At 35.3% G+C, this 19,432-nt stretch overlaps 1 protein-coding gene across 18 annotated transcripts in view; it reads left to right on the top strand.

Annotated features, from left to right (window-relative positions):
• The window catches only part of UBE3A (ubiquitin protein ligase E3A), a 104,614-nt gene that overhangs the window by 64,219 nt on the left and 20,963 nt on the right, over positions 1 to 19,432 (top strand). For all 18 annotated transcript variants that reach the window (XM_024232233.3, XM_063716083.1, XM_063716079.1 and 15 more), the window contains 4 exon segments: positions 2,715 to 3,961; positions 13,797 to 13,941; positions 17,364 to 17,569; positions 18,204 to 18,368. In XM_024232233.3, the coding sequence (XP_024088001.1) occupies positions 2,715 to 3,961; positions 13,797 to 13,941; positions 17,364 to 17,569; positions 18,204 to 18,368 (1,763 nt within the window).

Consider the following 19,432-nt stretch of genomic DNA (forward strand, 5'->3'; position numbering starts at 1 on the left):
TGAATTAGCTTACACACTATGGGAAAATAGGTAGATGTTGTCTATATATATAGTGTGTCAGTATAATGTGGAAGCTGCATTGACTTTATTGTACACAGTTCTCCAGTAAGTATGCACCAGAGAGTACCAGTAACCGAATGTAGAGTGCTGGCACAGTGGAATGCAGCCAGCTGCGGGGGATGTGGTACATGAGGAATGTACTCATCTGCTCTTTTGGCCGTGTGCTCCATCTTAGAGGTGCTTATTGTGTGGCTTTATCCAGTCTTTATGCCCCCTCCTCTTTTTTGCTCAAGTCTGCATTATAGCAGTTGTGACCTTTCCTTATCCCTGTTTTCTAATATGCTACTGTTACTGTTCCCTGTTCTTTACTGGTTTTTTTGTTTTTGTTTTTGCAGTGTTCTACAGTTACCATCGTATATTAGAAATTAGAGATGCTTTCTGTACAGTAGTACTCTTATTTTGATTATTAATTACGTTTGTTAACACTAATTACAAAGTTGCATAAGTATTAAGTAGTCTGCACCAAACGGTTTTTGCATAGGAGGTTTTTAAGTGCAAAGTTTAAAAGATTGAGTATTTTCAGGGACACATTTATCACAAGAAATCTTACAAAAATGTCTTTCTCAGTAGAACACCTCTATCAATAAACCAAACTTTATGAATGTTCATATCTAATTACAGTGTTTTTTGACTAATTTTTATCTATATACCTGAAAAATTCAGTTTAACATATTAAACACTACAGGCCAGGCACAGTGGCTCACACCTGTAATCCCAGCACTTTGGGAGGCTGAGGCGGGCGAATCACGACGTCAAGAGATCAAGACCAGCCTGGCCAACATGGTGAAACCCCCTCTCTACTAAAAATACAAAAAAATTAGCCAGGTGTGGTGGCGTGCACCTGTAGTCCCAGCTACTTGGGAGGCTGAGGTAGGAGAATCGTTTGAACCCGGGAGGCAGAGGTTGCAGTGAGCCGAGATCGTGCCACTGCATTCCAGCCTGGCAACAGAGTGAGACTCCATGTCAAAAAACAACAACAACAACAAAAAAAAACACTACATGGAAAAAGTATAGGTACATTCTATATAGGATTAGTAGACTGTCAGAATCACTTGAAGATGTTCCTAAAGCATGACATATCAACAAAGGACATGTGAGTCTAGAATGGTGATCCCTAGGACAGGCCATATTACTGCATGCAAAGCAAGTCTTTGTTAACCTTGTGACTTGCTCAGGAAACAAAGTGTTTTATGTCCTAATAGGATAGTAGTATTTTCTGTTACGTTACATTTTAGGAAATTAAGAGTTTTGCATTGTCTTGTAAGAAGGTATTATAAAAATTTTCAATGAAAATAATGAGAAGTAGGGTTCCAGTGGTTTTACGCTTTTGGGGAAGAGGTTACTGATGTTTAGCAAAAGATGCTTATATATTCTTGATAGAACAAACCTGAGAATTAGTTCTTAAAGAGTTAACGCCCATAAAAGAAACTGCAAGTGTTGGTACTCTTGTAGCTGGGCCACAGATCAGATCCTTAGTATGATAAAATGTGGTATTTTTGTGCTTCAATTTTTGGAGACCATTCAGTGATCACTTACATTTTATATTGTCTTTCGTTGTGAAACAGATATATTATAGCAGAGGTGGGAGTCATTAAAAATTCTGCATGTTGTACGGTACATGTATAAGGGTATATTTGGCACAATGGAGGTAGGATTTTCTGTGTGCCTCTAAAATTAACCTCTTAAGTAGTTAATCTGATGATGACAAGTATGTCACTTTATTGATAAAAGGGAGAATTAAGACTATTCTCAGTATTACGTTGGTCAGTACACAAAATATATCATTTGTTTTTACCTGTGAAATAAAATATCTTTCATCCTATTAGCCAGAAGGGGGAAAGCTTTGGCCTGAAAATAACACTTATCTCAAAAAGTTGGGAAATGTGGTCCAACTCTGTTCCCAGGAAAAGAGGAAATAGATTTTGATGACTACATAGTCTCTGCACTGCTTGCCAGCTCATAAGTTGCCTTCTTCGCACTGTTTGTTTTCATTGCTCAAAAACTATTTTCTGTCACTCTATGAGATTTAGTCTAACCTGATTCCTGGCTGCGGAAAGCAGTTTCTACTTAAGAGCCAATGAGAAATGGTATATTCTTCTCAATCACTCACAGAATGACTACCCTGGAACAAACCAGGAAGACCCAAAATGAACCAGTTTGCTTTTACTACATACATAGATGCTGAAGGAACCTTTTTTTAAGACTTTGCCTTCTTAGTCTTTGGCGAACAGAGTACTGAAACAAGAAAACTCACGGATTAGTAGTATTTCTGTGTGTTCTACAGTGAGGTTTTAAGAGCTGTATTATGATTAATCAGTACATGACATATTGGTTCATATTTATAATTAAAGCTATACATTAATAGATATCTTGATTATAAAGAAAGTTTAAACTCATGATCTTATTAAGAGTTATGCATTGTTGAAAGAATGTAAAAGCATGGGTGAGGTCATTGGTATAGGTAGTTCATTAAAAAAATAGGTAAGCATTAAATTTTGTTTGCTGAATCTAAGTATTAGATACTTTAAGAGTTGTATATCATAAATGATATTGAGTCTAGAATGTTCAGCTGTTCTACTTTTAGAACTTTTTGCAGCAGAGTAAACATACATATTATGAAAATAAATGTTCTCTTTTTTCCTCTGATTTTCTAGATGTGACTTACTTAACAGAAGAGAAGGTATATGAAATTCTTGAATTATGTAGAGAAAGAGAGGATTATTCCCCTTTAATCCGTGTTATTGGAAGAGTTTTTTCTAGTGCTGAGGCATTGGTACAGAGCTTCCGGAAAGTTAAACAACACACCAAGGAAGAACTGAAATCTCTTCAAGCAAAAGATGAAGACAAGGATGAAGATGAAAAGGAAAAAGCTGCATGTTCTGCTGCTGCTATGGAAGAAGACTCAGAAGCATCTTCCTCAAGGATAGGTGATAGCTCACAGGGAGACAACAATTTGCAAAAATTAGGCCCTGATGATGTGTCTGTGGATATTGATGCCATTAGAAGGGTCTACACCAGATTGCTCTCTAATGAAAAAATTGAAACTGCCTTTCTCAATGCACTTGTATATTTGTCACCTAACGTGGAATGTGACTTGACGTATCACAATGTATACTCTCGAGATCCTAATTATCTGAATTTGTTCATTATCGTAATGGAGAATAGAAATCTCCACAGTCCTGAATATCTGGAAATGGCTTTGCCATTATTTTGCAAAGCGATGAGCAAGCTACCCCTTGCAGCCCAAGGAAAACTGATCAGACTGTGGTCTAAATACAATGCAGACCAGATTCGGAGAATGATGGAGACATTTCAGCAACTTATTACTTACAAAGTCATAAGCAATGAATTTAACAGTCGAAATCTAGTGAATGATGATGATGCCATTGTTGCTGCTTCGAAGTGCTTGAAAATGGTTTACTATGCAAATGTAGTGGGAGGGGAAGTGGACACAAATCACAATGAAGAAGATGATGAAGAGCCCATCCCTGAGTCCAGCGAGCTGACACTTCAGGAGCTTTTGGGAGAAGAAAGAAGAAACAAGAAAGGTCCTCGAGTGGACCCCCTGGAAACTGAACTTGGTGTTAAAACCCTGGATTGTCGAAAACCACTTATCCCTTTTGAAGAGTTTATTAATGAACCACTGAATGAGGTTCTAGAAATGGATAAAGATTATACTTTTTTCAAAGTAGAAACAGAGAACAAATTCTCTTTTATGACATGTCCCTTTATATTGAATGCTGTCACAAAGAATTTGGGATTATATTATGACAATAGAATTCGCATGTACAGTGAACGAAGAATCACTGTTCTCTACAGCTTAGTTCAAGGACAGCAGTTGAATCCATATTTGAGACTCAAAGTTAGACGTGACCATATCATAGATGATGCACTTGTCCGGGTAAGTTGGGCTGCTAGATTAAAAACCTAATAATGGGGATATCATGATACAGTTCAGTGAATTCATTTTAAAAGTGACTGAAAAAAATGATACCATATAGCATAGGAACACATGGACATTTCTGATCTTACGTAAGTATTATACTTTTGTTGTTCCTGTGCAAGTTTATAGATGTGTTCTACAAAGTATCGGTTGTATTATATAATGGTCACGCTATCTTTGAAAAAGAATGGGTTTTCTAAATCTTGAAAACTAGATCCAAAGTTTCTTTCATTCAGAAGAGAATTGAGTGTTGGGCAAAGACCAGAACAAGAGAAATGTGGAGATACCCAATAATAAGTGTGGATGTGCAGTCTTGAACTGGGAGTAATGGTACGGTAAAACCATACCATAAAATTATAGGTAGTGTCCAAAAAATTCCATCGTGTAAAATTCAGAGTTGCATTATTGTGGACTTGATGAAGTGACCATGGCAGATCAGTGCCTTTTGCCAGTAAGAGTTGAGTCCTGCTGGGCCACTTAGAATGTCCCTGTGTGGACAGCACTGCCTGGCTGTGGTAGTTTCTTCCCACTTAGAAATTCATAGAGACAACTCTGGGTCTTGGAACTTCTGGAAAACAGCAGCTGTTCCAAAAATTTGGGGATTAGTGGTGCCTGTGACATCAAGTCCAGGGAGATTGAGCAGGGATAAATACTGGAAACTCAGGTACTCATCCTAACTTCCTGGTTTTCCAGATGGCGTTGCCATTTGTTCCTTTTCTTTCCTCCACAGAAGATAATTTTAGTGTATCTATTTAAGAATATAAGAGTGGCCAGAAGACAGAAACCAGTTGTCAGTCACATTTTACCAAAATTTACATTTGTCTCAGGTGCATTATCTCAGTTTTATTGTATTTCTAGTATTAGGTATCCCTGTCATTGCTACTTCTTTTTTATCATCTTCAAGTAAAATTTAATGTCAACCAAAATTAAGGTAGTTAATAATACTATAGTATACTAGTAAAGAAAGTTGTCTGACACAACTAGCAAATGTGATTTTTACTTTAAAATATATTTTAGTTTTAGAATGTCTAAATTTTAGTTTTAGAATTGTCTACATTTGAGAATTCATAAAGCTGTAGTCTGGTGGAAAAAGTTATTTGACATCTCAGAAATTAAAAATTGCAGAGATTTTGTGTGGTTTTTTTTGTTACTGGTTTTTTTTTTTTTTTTTTTTAATGTCAGATATGTTTATAGTGTTGGAGAAAGATTCTGCATTATTTAAGCAGCTCGGGTGATCTTCTAGCAGAGACAAAAGGGGGCTTTAACTGCCTGAAGTCATTATTATTGCTTGCTTTCTGGTACCCTTTTTATTTCACTTACATAGTTTTGAGACACATGAATAATTAATACACTTAATAACTGATCATAAGGCAGCCAGCACCTTACTTTACATAGTTTAGCAGAATGATAGGGTATTTTATAAGAATGTGAGTGATGTTTTATGAAAGGTATGTTGAGGTCTGTCTATGACTATCCATTGTTGGAGCAGAACTGCAAATGCCAAAGCTACATACTTTATGTTTGGCTTCTTGAAGTGAGATCCCTTCTGCTGTCTTCATCAAAAGCTATGTCTAGCCTTTAAAAAGCAATGAAATTACACTGTAAGAATCATTCCAGGGTTCAAAAAATTGTCTACCTTCCTTATCTGTCTTTTGCTCAGAAGTCTACTCAGTCTTATTTTCCTCAGTCCCCCGTTTTTTTCTCTAGTAAAGCAAGACTCACAACAAAAGTTTAAGTACTTGGTGTATACTTTATTCTGTTTTTTAAATTCTATTCTAGAATTTTAAGGAAACAACTGCTTTTAAAGCCTTCTTAGGTGTTAGTGTAAAATTAACTGTGAGCTCTTTAATTATGGTAACTTGTTTTTAGCAAGTTCTGCTTAATTATATCAAAATTAGATAATATAGTGTGGCCTATTATAAATCAGGATTCACTAGATAGTATATGTACTTGAATATTGCCAGCCCACAAAAGCAGTTCACTTCAGAAATCATGTGTGTTAGGCAGTTTAATAAACTGTGAAAATAGAAAGAGATGATGCTCACAGAGAAGCTTCCTTAGGGGCTCTGAATGCTCACGCTAAGCAGATTTTACTCTTAACTTTCTTTCTCCCTTGCTTTCTCTTCCTTTTCTTTTTTTTTTTTTTTTTAAATAACAGAATGTGAAAACATTAGAAAAACCAGCATCGAAATAGGTCTTAGAAGTAAAATTGATAATCTGCATAATTTTTTGAGCTAAGTATTCACTGCAGGTGATGATTATGATAAAGCCACATATTTTAGTAACACATAGTAGAAGTTCTGTAATAGAAAGTGGTTTAAGATTATTCTCTCATATGAAAGCTCAAAAGTAGTGATGAATTTTTCAAGATCTGATTTCCCAAGGATCTCTGCTTTTTAAGCCTCATTCTTATATATCACAGTGAACAAACTATTGGCCACTTTTTTATAACTTGCTGATTTTGGAACTGTATAGCAGGGTTGGGTGGAAAAGAAGAAATGAGAAACTTTGTGGTAAGCTTAATATTGATAAATAAAATTATGGGATCCTAGGCTTTAAGAGCTAAAAGGAACCTTAGAGTTTATCCACTCCTTAGTTTAGAAATCAAGCCCAGAAAATAGTGACTTCATATATGAGACTCTTGTATGTTTTCTGTTGAGGAGTGGTAACTTGAATTAATAATTATGGATTTTTTTAAAAAAAATATATATTCATTGCTTTTGTAATATTGTGAAATTCAAACCAGACTAGCAGCTTTTTTCCTGAGGTTTTTAGAGAAATTTTCTTTGATGACAAGAGAATTCATGTTGATAGTATTTTCACTAATCTCTGATTGTAGGAAACACTATCATTTTATTACTGCTAAGACAGAAAAATACCAGCAATTCATTGTAAGATGCTATCATTTGTATGGTGTAATCTCATTTCAGAGATAATGTGAAAAAAGAAGAGTGAATTTTAGAATCAATAGAATATAAGTTGTCTCTTCACAAATACCTTAGAACTGCTTAAGAACACCCCCACCCTACCCCTGTTTAACTTACTGCCATAGTTCCCCTAGGACTTATTTTCAGTGTTTTTTCGTTATTGTTCCTTAGAAAACAGTACAGTGATAAACATGAGCTTAGACTTCACCTTTCATTTGAATGAAGACATTCCTAATGTGATGAGGTTTTTACATATTTACCCATTTGTGTGTTCTTTTACAAGTAGATAATTTCTCATTTTTCTTAGACGAAGCACTTCCAAGGATAGTATGTATTAAGATTTTTAAAATTACTTCTTAAAGGAGAAGATAGAGGTTATAAGTTTATGGAAGAATATAGTATTGCCATCATGAGGTCCCTCAAACTGCCTTCACATCTGAATGGGAAAATTGTTTAAAAAAAAAAAAAATCCAGGACCCTAACCTCTAGAGGTTTAGATTAGAAGCTGTATTGTAGAGCCTACGAATCTGAACTTCTGGTAATACTCCACAAATATTTTGATAAAGCCAGACTCCAATATTTGGGAAGATGGCCTTTGGTTCAGCTCGGGTGGGGGTGTGTGTGCATGTGTGTTTATGTGTGTATGTGTGCATATATAGAGAGAGAAAGAGAAAGGCCATTTTGATATACAAGTATGTTTATGTGTTTTGGAAACTCAGATTTTTAAGAGGATCATGGGGACAGCAAGCTTGGAATAGAGGATGATGATGGTGTGAAACTTGGTTCCAGTTAGTCAGGGAGTTCTAGAATTTCACATAAATATCTAAAAACCAAAAGGAGTGGCTGAGATGTGGAATTGAATACGGAAGTTCAAAAATAGGAATTAGCACAGATAAAGGTGATTGGCACAGATAAAAAGCCCCACTGCCAGGAGGTTCTGCAAAATCCCCTCTAAAAGTCACTGGCCCTTTTTATCTGGTTTCTAATAGCCCAGTCTAACCCAGCTTCCAGCATTTTCAGCTCCCAGCTTCCAGCATTGGTGAACACTCTTACTAGTGAAACATGAACTTAATTCTTTTATTTATTCATTGACTCACAGAGCTTTAAAAATGAGATTATTCTGTGCTGCTCTAGGTATGTTTAATTTTATCTTACACATACACTATATTGTGGTTAACATGTAATTTCCATTGTTCTTTCTTGTGATTTATTCTAATTGAAATCAAAAATGAAACCAAGAAATATGCTTGGTTTATGCCCTCAAGGTAATTTCTCAGAAACTGAATGAGAGAATGAAGCCTATATATACATAGATCCTCAGCATTATATAATAATTTAAGACAGTGAAACATCAAACTTAGTATTACATGTGAGGAAAATGAAATCTAAAAGAGATCCTAGCCTACATAAATTAATGGCAGAATTGGAAGTAGAAGTCAGGATTCCAGGTCTCATGGACGTACGTGATTACGTGATTTGGTATTACCCAAACATTTAAACTACATTTGAGATATAACAGACTTTTCTTCATGTGTTTATCGTGAACATGAAAAAATTAATCTGGATAACCTGGAAATCTCAAGCAATAGTTTAAGCCTCAAGTTGACTAAAGTAGTTGAAGCTAGCCTTTCTTTCTTTTTTCTCTTTTTTTTTTTTTTTTTGAGACGGAGTCTTGCTTTGTCGCCCAGGCTGGAGTACAGTGGCGCAATCTTGGCTCACTGCAAGCCCCGCCTCCCAGGTTCATGCCATTCTCCTGCCTCAGCCTCCCAAGTAGCTGGGACTACAGGCGCCTGCCACCATGCCCAGCTAATTTTTTTGTATTTTTAGTAGAGACGGGATTTCACTGTGTTAGCCAGGATGGTCTCATTTCCTGATCTCGTGATATGCCTGCCTCAGCCTCCCAAAGTGCCGGGATTACAGGCGTGAGCCACCGTGCCCAGCCTTGAAGCTAGCCTTTCTTAGAAATCCCAGGCATTCTTAAGTATTAGAGGTCGCTTTTATCTGATTATTGCTTCTACTTAGATATTCATGGTATTAAGGAATGTTTTGTAAAAATTATGAACTGATGTAATATCTCAGAAAACTGTAAGATTATTTAAGTGATAAGGTTTTCCTTTTGATTCCTGTAAGTCTAGTAATATCATATTTTGATACTAAGATGTCATCCTGCTAGGTATTCTGCAAATGCTTTGATATCAGGTCAGATTTTTTTTAAAAAAATGAACTCCCTAGGACTTCATCATCATGGCCAATTAAAAAGTTCAGAAATTAAAAATCATTTTATCCAGCAATTGATGAAATGAAGAGTCTTAAAGAAGAGGAAGTTACGCAGTGAAGAGGTAGATATGATTATATCCAGGATATTTTTGTTTCTTTTTCCCCAGTAATCTGTGTCTGTTGCTAGTCTCCATATTAAATAAATACAACATACACTGTACTTTTAAAAATACCTAAAAATTGGCCGGGCGCGGTGGCTCATGCCTGTAATCCCAGCACTTTGGGAGGCCAAGGCGAGGGGATCACAAGGTCAGGAGACCGAAACCATCCTGGCTAACACAGTGAAACCCCATCTCTACTAAAAAATACAAAAAAAATAGCCGGGTGCGGTGGCAGGCGCCTGTAGTCCCAGCTACTCGGGAGGCTGAGGCAGGAGAATGGCGGGAACCCAGGAGGGAGAGCTTGCAGTGAGCCAAGATCGCACCACTGCACTCCAGCCTGGGAGACAGAGCGAGACTCCGTCTCAAAAAAAAAAAAAACCTAAAAATCCATGTCTGTATACTAAATAAATTCAGGCATGCATGCACATTCTCCTTTTCAGAATGTTTAGACATACTCCTCCAAATTTCAAATATCCTAATGCATTTAAAACAACTTCTGACTTAAAAAATACAGTTTTATGGTGAGGTTTGGATTTAAACAACAACAGCAACATACAATTTTAAATAATATAGCTATTTTGTAAAGAATACACCTTTACAGTTTATTTGTTAAATCTTTTTTAAATTGACTGAACAATTGATAGAGGTTATTTTTAAGAAAAAGAATTATCAATACAGCTGTTTATGTAATGGCCTTTATCGAAATGGTTATTGCTAAATTTTATGTGTTAATAATTTAAAATAAAACAGTTTTAAAGGCTATTTATGTATTCTGTTTTTACTATTTTATTTATTTTAATTTTTGAGACAGGGTCTTAACTCTGTCACCCAGGCCTGGAGTACAGTGGCACGATCTCTACTGACTGCAGCCTTGACCTCCCACCTCAGCCTCCCGAGTAGCTGGGATGACAGGCGCACGCCACCACCCGCCACTATTTTTTATTTATTTATTTATTTATTTTTTAGTTTTTTGTAGAAACAAGGTTTCGTCATGTTGCCCAGGCTGATCTCAAACTGCTGGGCTCAGGCAATCTGCCTGCATTGGCCTCCCAAAGTGGTGGGATTACAGGTGTGAGCCACGGCGCCCAGCCTTTGTTCTTAAGTGGTACAGTATTTTATGAAATCACTTGTGTGTACCAGAATGGTAATCTAAAATAGGTAATAACAAAATTTTTGCCTACAGAATTCAGTTACCAACTACTTTTCAAATTATTCTTTTTACATATTTATATTCGAACACATTCTGACTCTGAAAAATGTATTTGTTGTAAAAAAAATGGAAAAATATGGAAAAGAATAAGGAAAATAAAAATCACTCATAATCTTAAAAAAAAAATTTTTGGTCGTCATTGAAGAGAGTGAGTAAAGCATAGTAGTAAGAGCTTGTTTCCTGGATTAGTATCTCTGTTCCACAACTTACTGTGACTTACTGTGACTTGAAGTTATTTCACCTTTCAGTATCTTGGGGTCCTCATCTGTAAAGTGGAGTTAATGTTTCCTTCCTCATAAGGGTGTTGTGAAGATTAAATTAGTTGCTATGTGTGAAATGCTGCATAAGTGCTATATATTATTGTTGCTGTATTCATGGAATATTTTTGTTCTATAATGCTATGGTAGGTTTTCAGAAAATGTCAGAAAATATTTTAGGACCAATAAAATAACAGCAACAACAGCTAGTACTTTTAAGCACTAACTTTATGCAGGGAATTAATCTAAGCAGTTCATACATTAATTTATTACTATATTATTATGGTTATTTTACAGATGAAATAAGAGAGGTAAAGTTGTATTTTTACATTTACAATAGAACATATTGCGTTGCATTACATTCTTTTGGCACCAAGGTGGGGAGCATAGAATAGAGATCAGTGGAAGTGGGCAGACATGTAATATCTTATGGAGAATAAAGATAAATTTGCTTCAGTTATCATTTGACATGTCTTAGGTAGAGCTAAGACTAGATAGAACACAGGGCTTCTCAATCCTGTAGATCTCAATCCTGTAGAAATTCTCCACCACGTCCTTTAAAAGGTTTTACATTGATAAGGAGTCAGCTCTCATCTATGAATGTTAGTGGGGAAAAGCTGTAGAATGCACAGTCTAAATACCAGATAACCTTTTTTTTTCCACTTTGGAATACATTATATTTGATAAAAGCAAGTATACCTTTGGATGTAAACGTAAATATAAACACTGACTTACATCTTTAACACCTAGCCAGTTGGGAACTGGCATAAGGAAACTCAGAATGGATTACATGGCAATATGGAATGTTGGCCTGGTCCCACATTTGAGCTAAGATGTTAATTCTAATTTTAGTCTCCTCAGAATTCTGTATACTCCGTAGCTTGAAACAGGTTTCCAACTGAAACTTTTTTTTCCCAAGGTTATTTTCACATCTACATTTGTTTGACTCTAGATCTTGGAACTAGTCTATATCAAGTTCCTTTGGGGACACAAAATTGCAAATCTTTTGTTCAGAGAGCAAAACTATTTTAAAAGGTAACACTCTTTCTCATATATTCTTAATAAGCCTTCACAACTTACAGTATGTTGAGGAAACTGAGGCTTAATTGAATCGCTTGCTAAAGTTTAAAGGTTAAAAGTTATGGTAAGTGAGAGTTAGGACTAGTAAGGTGAATTCTGACTGACTCTTGGTCTTTCCATAACAAAACATTGTCTCAAAGTAAACTGTGTGGCCTAAAAATGATTTTGTAAATATTAGAGATCGGTGTTGAACAAGAACAGACATTATTTAAAGCTAAAGACTAAATTTACAGAATAGGACCCTAAAGTTGAAGATACCCAGAAGATAATTTCAGCTAGTTTTGTCATACTCTTTGACTGCAATCCCTAGTATTTTACATAGCATCCCAGTACATGCTTATCCATCTGTACATCTAATTGAAACAAAAGTTTCACAAAACAGTAGGTTCCATTACTATGTGGAATGCATTCTGATTTTCTCATTGCTGATTGCAAACCACTGAATGGATGAGACTATCCACTAATGAGTTGCAGGTGACAAGTTTGAAAAAACAATGCTCTAGGGCAACCTGACCTGATTCGTTAATTTATGAGATTTTATTTTTTATAGACAGACTAGATTGTCCAAATGAGTATTATTACTTTAACTACTATAGTGCTGTGTTACAGTTGTTTCAATGATTATTGCATTTTTCAAAACCATTTTTAAAATTCTGTTTGGAATAGTTGGAATAAACTGAAAACGTTTAATATCCTGTTTTGGTAAATTTTCACCTCCAAGATTAAATTTTTTTAACCAGCCAACAGATGTTTGAAGGCAAGTTAGGAGATATGATGGATACTGGATACAGTATCCATCCATGTACTAGATACAGTATCCATCCATGTACGGGATACAGTCATACTGTTGGTAAATTTTAGATACATAAAACAAACAAAATGTAGTATAAACAGTTAATATTGGAATCTAGTGTTGATTTTATGATTAATCTCAATGAGGTTACTGTATATTCCTAATTCTATAGGTACACAAGAATATTTGGTAAAAGATTTATAGTTGAGAAAATGCTAGACACTAAAGTTTGATAACTTACAATTTAAGAGTAAGGGCCGGGTGCGGTGGCTCACGCCTGTAATCCCAGCACTTTGGGAGGCTGAGGTGGGTGGATCATGAGGTCAGGAGTTTGAGACCATCCTGGCAAACATGGTGAAACCCCATCTCTACTAAAAATAAAAAATTTAGCCAGGCGTAGAGGCGCCTGCCTGTAATCCCAGCTACTCAGGAGGCTGAGGCAGGAGAATCGCTTGAACCCAGGAGGCGGAGGTTGCAGTGAGCTGAGATCGCGCCACTGCACTCCAGCCTAGGCGACAGAGTGAGATGTCATCATCTCAAAAAAAAAAAAAAAGACACGAATAAGGTTGTCTCACCTGTTTTTAAGGAAATGTGGATATAAGATGAGTTCTAATCCATTAAAAGGTGGTAATTTATACTAAGTCCTATTGTGAGAGACCATAAACTGCTTTACTATTCAGTGTATTTTTCTTAATTGAAATATTTTACTTATGACTTAGTAGATATTAAGACTTAACTCTTGAGTTTCTATTCTAATAAAGGACTACTAATGAACAATTTTGAGGTCAGACCTCTACTCCATTGTTTTTGCTGAAATGATTTAGCTGCTTTTCCATGTCCTAACTGTGTAGTCCAGACTTGTTAACACACAAGTAATAAAATCTTAATTAATTGTATGTTAATTTCATAACAAATCAGTAAAGTTAGCTTTTTACTATGCTAGTATGTTTTGTGTCTGTCTTTTTCATTATCTTTAAGACTGAATCTTTGTCTTCACTGGCTTTTTATCAGTTTCCTCTCTGTTTCCATTTGCATACAAAAAGTCAAAAATTTGTATTTGTTTCCTAATCCTACTCCTTGTTTTTATTTTGCTTTTTTCCTGATACTAGCAATCATCTTCTTTTCATGTTTATCTTTTCAACCACTAGCTAGAGATGATCGCTATGGAAAATCCTGCAGACTTGAAGAAGCAGTTGTATGTGGAATTTGAAGGAGAACAAGGAGTTGATGAGGGAGGTGTTTCCAAAGAATTTTTTCAGCTGGTTGTGGAGGAAATCTTCAATCCAGATATTGGTAAATACTTTAGTAATGTGATTATGGTGTCGTATCATCTTTTTGAGTTAGTTATTTGTTTATCTTACTTTATAAATATATTCAGCTCTGAAGAGCAGCAAAAGAAGGATTTGGTATGGATTACCCAGAATCACACATCATGGCTGAATTTGTAGGTTTTAGAAACTGATTTGTATCACTAATTTATTCAAATTCTTTTATTTCTTAGAAGGAGTATTCTAATGAAGGCAATTATGTCTTTGGTAAACTGAATTGAAATCACTTTAGAATGGTACATTGGAACAGTTGGAGGGATTTCTTTGCTTTTTGTTGTCTAAAACCATCATCAAACTCACGGTTTTCCTGACCTGTGAACTTCAAAGAACAGTGGTTTGAAGAGTATTGAGAGACTGTCTCACAAGTATGTCATGCTCAAAGTTCAGAAACACTAGCTGATAACACATTAATTAGGTTTATTTGCTATAAGAGTTCTTGGGGCTTAATATAGGTAATGTTTCCCCCAAACTTTTTGAACTCCAGAACTCTTTTTCTGCCCTAACAGAAGAGTTGTTATTGAACACAGTTTGGGAAAGGCTGATGGGATTTGGAAATTTGAAAGTGAAGGATCGGAATTTTAGTTTTTTCCGTTTTGTGATAAAGTAGAACAGGGAAAAGATGCAGTCTTTTGGGTAGTCTACTTAACTGCATAATTCTGAACTGGTTCAGTTTCTACTGTAAATATAACCACTTAGTAACTGAGCTTGCTTATGTTTAAAATTGAGTACATGACAATTACAGGAAAAGGTTTCCGGGAGTGTGCATAGAATAATGTATGTCATTTCCCTTCAGCTTTGAGATTTGAGCTGTTACAGCCTGTTGATTCTAATTGAGTTGACCTTTCTGTTACTGTTCTTGGTCACACACACACACACACACGCACGCATCCCTTATCTATAGTCTAGCTAGTGTTTTATTAATAACTAAAAAGCTATGCCATTTGTATGTAGTTTGTTCTAAGTAAATCAGAGATACATAAGACGACGCCCTTTTTGAGATAGAAAATTATAAACTTCATAAGGTTCTTAAATTTCGTAAACCTTAGCTCTAGTTTTTGATGTATCTAGAAATGTTAAACCTTAGCTATAAAGCATACTTGCATTATATGCAGAAATACTTATAAGAAAAAACATAGATTAAGCAGTTCCAGTAAGATAACTGAAGTGATGGCAGTAGAAGTATCAAAAAGGAATAGTTTACCAGGAGGTTATGTTGCTTTTCTCCCTGGAACATAAGAAAATGTGCCTAAAATGGAACTTCAGAGTTATATTTTGATTAACTTATAGCTTATTGCTCTTGGTTCCAAGGAAGGGCATTTGTGACATTTTATTAAATTTATTAATTTTTTAGACACACCATTGCCAGCTTGAACAAATTTATTAATTGTATTTATTTGTCAGCTGTTCTTGATCCTGTTAATACCATACTTATAGCTAAAAGCATTTCCATGGATGTTGTAACTTGGCCTGTAAGAAAATGTTTAGATAGAAACCATGAAACTCAAATATGAATTGTTTAATTTTCAAACCATTTTGCATTCAGAAAGTGTCCTAAGCTTAATTCATACACCTAGTGATCAAGGAAACATGTTAAAGCTCCTTATTTTTAAACTTAAAGTGACAATGACATTTTCAAAGATTTTAAAATTCTTATAAACAGGTTAAAATACTTACATACTGTATAATTTGATTTCTAATTTCTAAGCTCTACTTTTCTATTGGAAATTACAGATTTTTTCAGACTTAATTCTTAAGATGTTTTCATTGTTTCACAGTAGCAACTAAACATTTAGTAAAATGATTTAAATTCCATTAAAATTTTTTTCCTTAGTCATTTAAAAGGGAAGAAATCAATTTTTAGTAGTACTCATTCCAAAGATTCCAATTTTCCTTTTTTTTAATCTTTTATTTTTTGGTGGAGGGAGGCAGGATCTGGCTCTGAGGCCCAGGCTGGAGTGTAGTGGCTCTGTCTCGGCTCACTGCAACCTCCACCTCCCAGGCTCAAGACTCAAACCATCCCCATGCATCAGCCTCTCAAGTAGCTGAGACTACAGGCACATGCTACCACACCCAGCTTATTTTTGTGTTTTTGTAGAGACGGGGTTCACCATCTTGCCCAGGCTGGTCTTGAACTCCTGAGCTCAAGTGATCTGCCTGCCTCAGCCTCCCCAAAGTGCTGGGATTACAGGTGTGAACTACCACGCCCGGCCCCAATTTTCCAATGAGTGATATAAAAAAGGCCTCCACGCAGGCGCCTGTAGTCCCAACTACTCCGGAGAATGGCATGAACCCGGGAGGCGGAGCTTGCAGTAAGCCGAGTGCCACTGCACTCCAGCTTGAGCGACAGAGCGAGACCGTCTCAAAAAAAAAAAAAAAAAAGCCTCCATGATTGGGGCTTGCATAGTGAAGACCATGTGAAGTTGAAAGACTACGAAACTACTTTTCTTTTACATATTGGCCCATAATTAACATGTGTATTGAATAGCTTTGTTATATCTAAGTTCATCAGATTTATCCAGGTTTATCTATTTCAGATCATCTGATTTTATTAGGAAAATGCTAGAAAAATTTCATGGCACCATTGTCTAATTTTGAAAAAACAAACCTTTCCTTACTGTGATTAAAAATTGTTTTTTAGGCCAGGCGTGGTGGCTCACGCCTGTAATCCCAGCACTTTGGGAGGCTGAGGCTGGCAGATCACGAGGTCAAGAGATCAAGACCATCCTGGCAAACATGGTGAAACCCCTTCTCTACTAAAAATACAAAAATTAGCTGGCGTGGTGGTACACGCCTATAGTCCCAGCTACTCAGGAGGCTGAGGCAGGAGAATTGCTTGAACCTAGGAGGCGGAGGTTGCAGTGAGCTGAGATCATGCCATTCCAGTCCACCCTGGGCGACAGAGCGAGACTCCATCTCAAGGAAAAAAATAAAAAATTGTTTTCAAAAATAGTACGTGTGGTACAGATATAAGTAATTATATTTTTATAAATGAAACACTTTCAAAATGTAGCCATTTTTTGGTTTTTTTAATGTTTATTTTTCAGCTATGGGTGGATAAAGTATGAATACAACTTTTCTTATGTGTTAGTAGAAAATTAGAAAGCTTGAATTTAATTAACGTATTTTTCTACCCGATGCCACCAAATTACTTACTACTTTATTCCTTTGGCTTCATAAAATTACATATCACCATTCACCCCAATTTATAACAGTTAGATATATGTGGACATTGTTTTCTCAAGTGCTAATATAATAGAAATCAATGTTGCATGCCTAATTACATATATTTTAAATGTTTTATATGCATAATTAAGTTTATATTTGTATTATTCATCAGTCCTTAATAAAATACAAAAGTAATGTATTTTTAAAAATCATTTCTTATAGGTATGTTCACATACGATGAATCTACAAAATTGTTTTGGTTTAATCCATCTTCTTTTGAAACTGAGGGTCAGTTTACTCTGATTGGCATAGTACTGGGTCTGGCTATTTACAATAACTGTATACTGGATGTACATTTTCCCATGGTTGTCTACAGGAAGCTAATGGGGAAAAAAGGAACTTTTCGTGACTTGGGAGACTCTCACCCAGTAAGTTCTTTGTCATTTTTTTAATTCAGTCTCTTAGATTTTATTTAAATGCAAAAATTTAATTTATATCAAAATTTTAAAGTTTTTGTTTAGAATCTTTGTTGATACTCTTATCAATAAGATAAAAATGTTTTAATCTGACCGAAGTACCACAAACACTTAAAAACTCAAAGGGGGGCATTTTTATATATTGCTGTCAGCACGAAGCTTTTGTAAGATTGATTCCATAGAGAAGTGTTTCTAAACATTTTGTTTGTGTTTTAGTGAAATCTTAAGAGAGAGGTAAAAATCAGAGCAGCCCTGGCTAAGGGTCTTGGTAGTTACGACGAGTGTGCCTGCTCCTACCACCCCCACCCCCACCTTGAGACACCACAGAATTTCTCATAGAGCACAGTGTGAAATCTGTTGCTAAATTGGTGGTATGGGGTTTCTCAGCAGAGAATGGGACATCACGGTGACTGACAGTCTTTCTTTTATAGGTTGGAAACTATTTGGGGGACTGGAGGGATACTGTCTACACTTTTTACAATTTTTATTGATAAGATTTTTGTTGTCTTCTAAGAAGAGTGATATAAATTATTTGTTGTATCTTGTAGTTCTATGGTGGCCTCAATTTACCATTTCTGGTTGCTAGGTTCTATATCAGAGTTTAAAAGATTTATTGGAGTATGAAGGGAATGTGGAAGATGACATGATGATCACTTTCCAGATATCACAGACAGATCTTTTTGGTAACCCAATGATGTATGATCTAAAGGAAAATGGTGATAAAATTCCAATTACAAATGAAAACAGGAAGGTAATAAATGTTTTTATGTCACATTTTGTCTCTTCATTAACAGTTTCAAAGCATGTATGCTTATAATTTTTAAAGAAGTATCTAATTTAGTCTGTACAAAAAAAAACAAGTAACTAAGTTTATGTAAATGCTAGAGTCCACTTTTCTAAATCTTGGATATAAGTTGGTATGAAAGCACACAGTTGGGCACTAAAGCCCCTTTTAGAGAAAGAGGACATGAAGCAGGAGATAGTTAATAGCTACGTGTGGTTGTAGTATAAAGCAAGAAGCAGGGTGTTTCCTGTATTAAGCTGTAGGCAGGAACCTCATGATTAAGGTCTTTATCACAGAACAAATAAAAATTACATTTAATTTACACATGTATATCTTGTTTGTGATACAAATACATTTCTGAAAAGTATTCTTTACATCAGATTTGGGTTTCTATTGACTAAAATGTGTTCATCGGGAATGGGAATAACCCAGAACATAACAAGGAAAAAATTATGACAAATATATAGTATACCTTTAAGAAACATGTTTATATTGATATAATTTTTTGATTAAATATTATACACACTAAGGGTACAAAGCACATTTTCCTTTCATGATCTGATACAGTAGTTTATGTGTGAGTCAGTACTTCTACATTTTTGCTGAACTGGATACAGTAGGCAGCTTACCAAATATTCTATGGTAGAAAACATGGGACTTCCTGGTTTGCTTAAATCAAATACATTGTACTCTTAAAACGGTTGGCATTTATAAATAGATGGATACATGGTTTAAATGTGTCTGTTTGCATACCTAGTTGAGAGAACCTAAAGAATTTTCTGCGTCTCCAGCATTTATATTCAGTTCTGTTTAATACATTATTGAAATTGACATTTATATGTATGACAGTTTTATGTATATGGCCTTTTCATAGCTTAATCTTGGCTATAACAGAATTGTGAAATTGTAAGAAGTAGTTTTCTTTGTAGGTATAAAATTGAATTTTTAAGAATATTCTTGACAGTTTTATGTATATGGCCTTTTCATAGCTTAATATTGGCTATAACAGAATTGTGAAATTGTAAGAAGTA

The sequence above is a fragment of the Pongo abelii genome, chromosome 16 (assembly GCF_028885655.2).
Source record: "Pongo abelii isolate AG06213 chromosome 16, NHGRI_mPonAbe1-v2.0_pri, whole genome shotgun sequence".
Lineage (NCBI taxonomy): Eukaryota > Metazoa > Chordata > Mammalia > Primates > Hominidae > Pongo > Pongo abelii.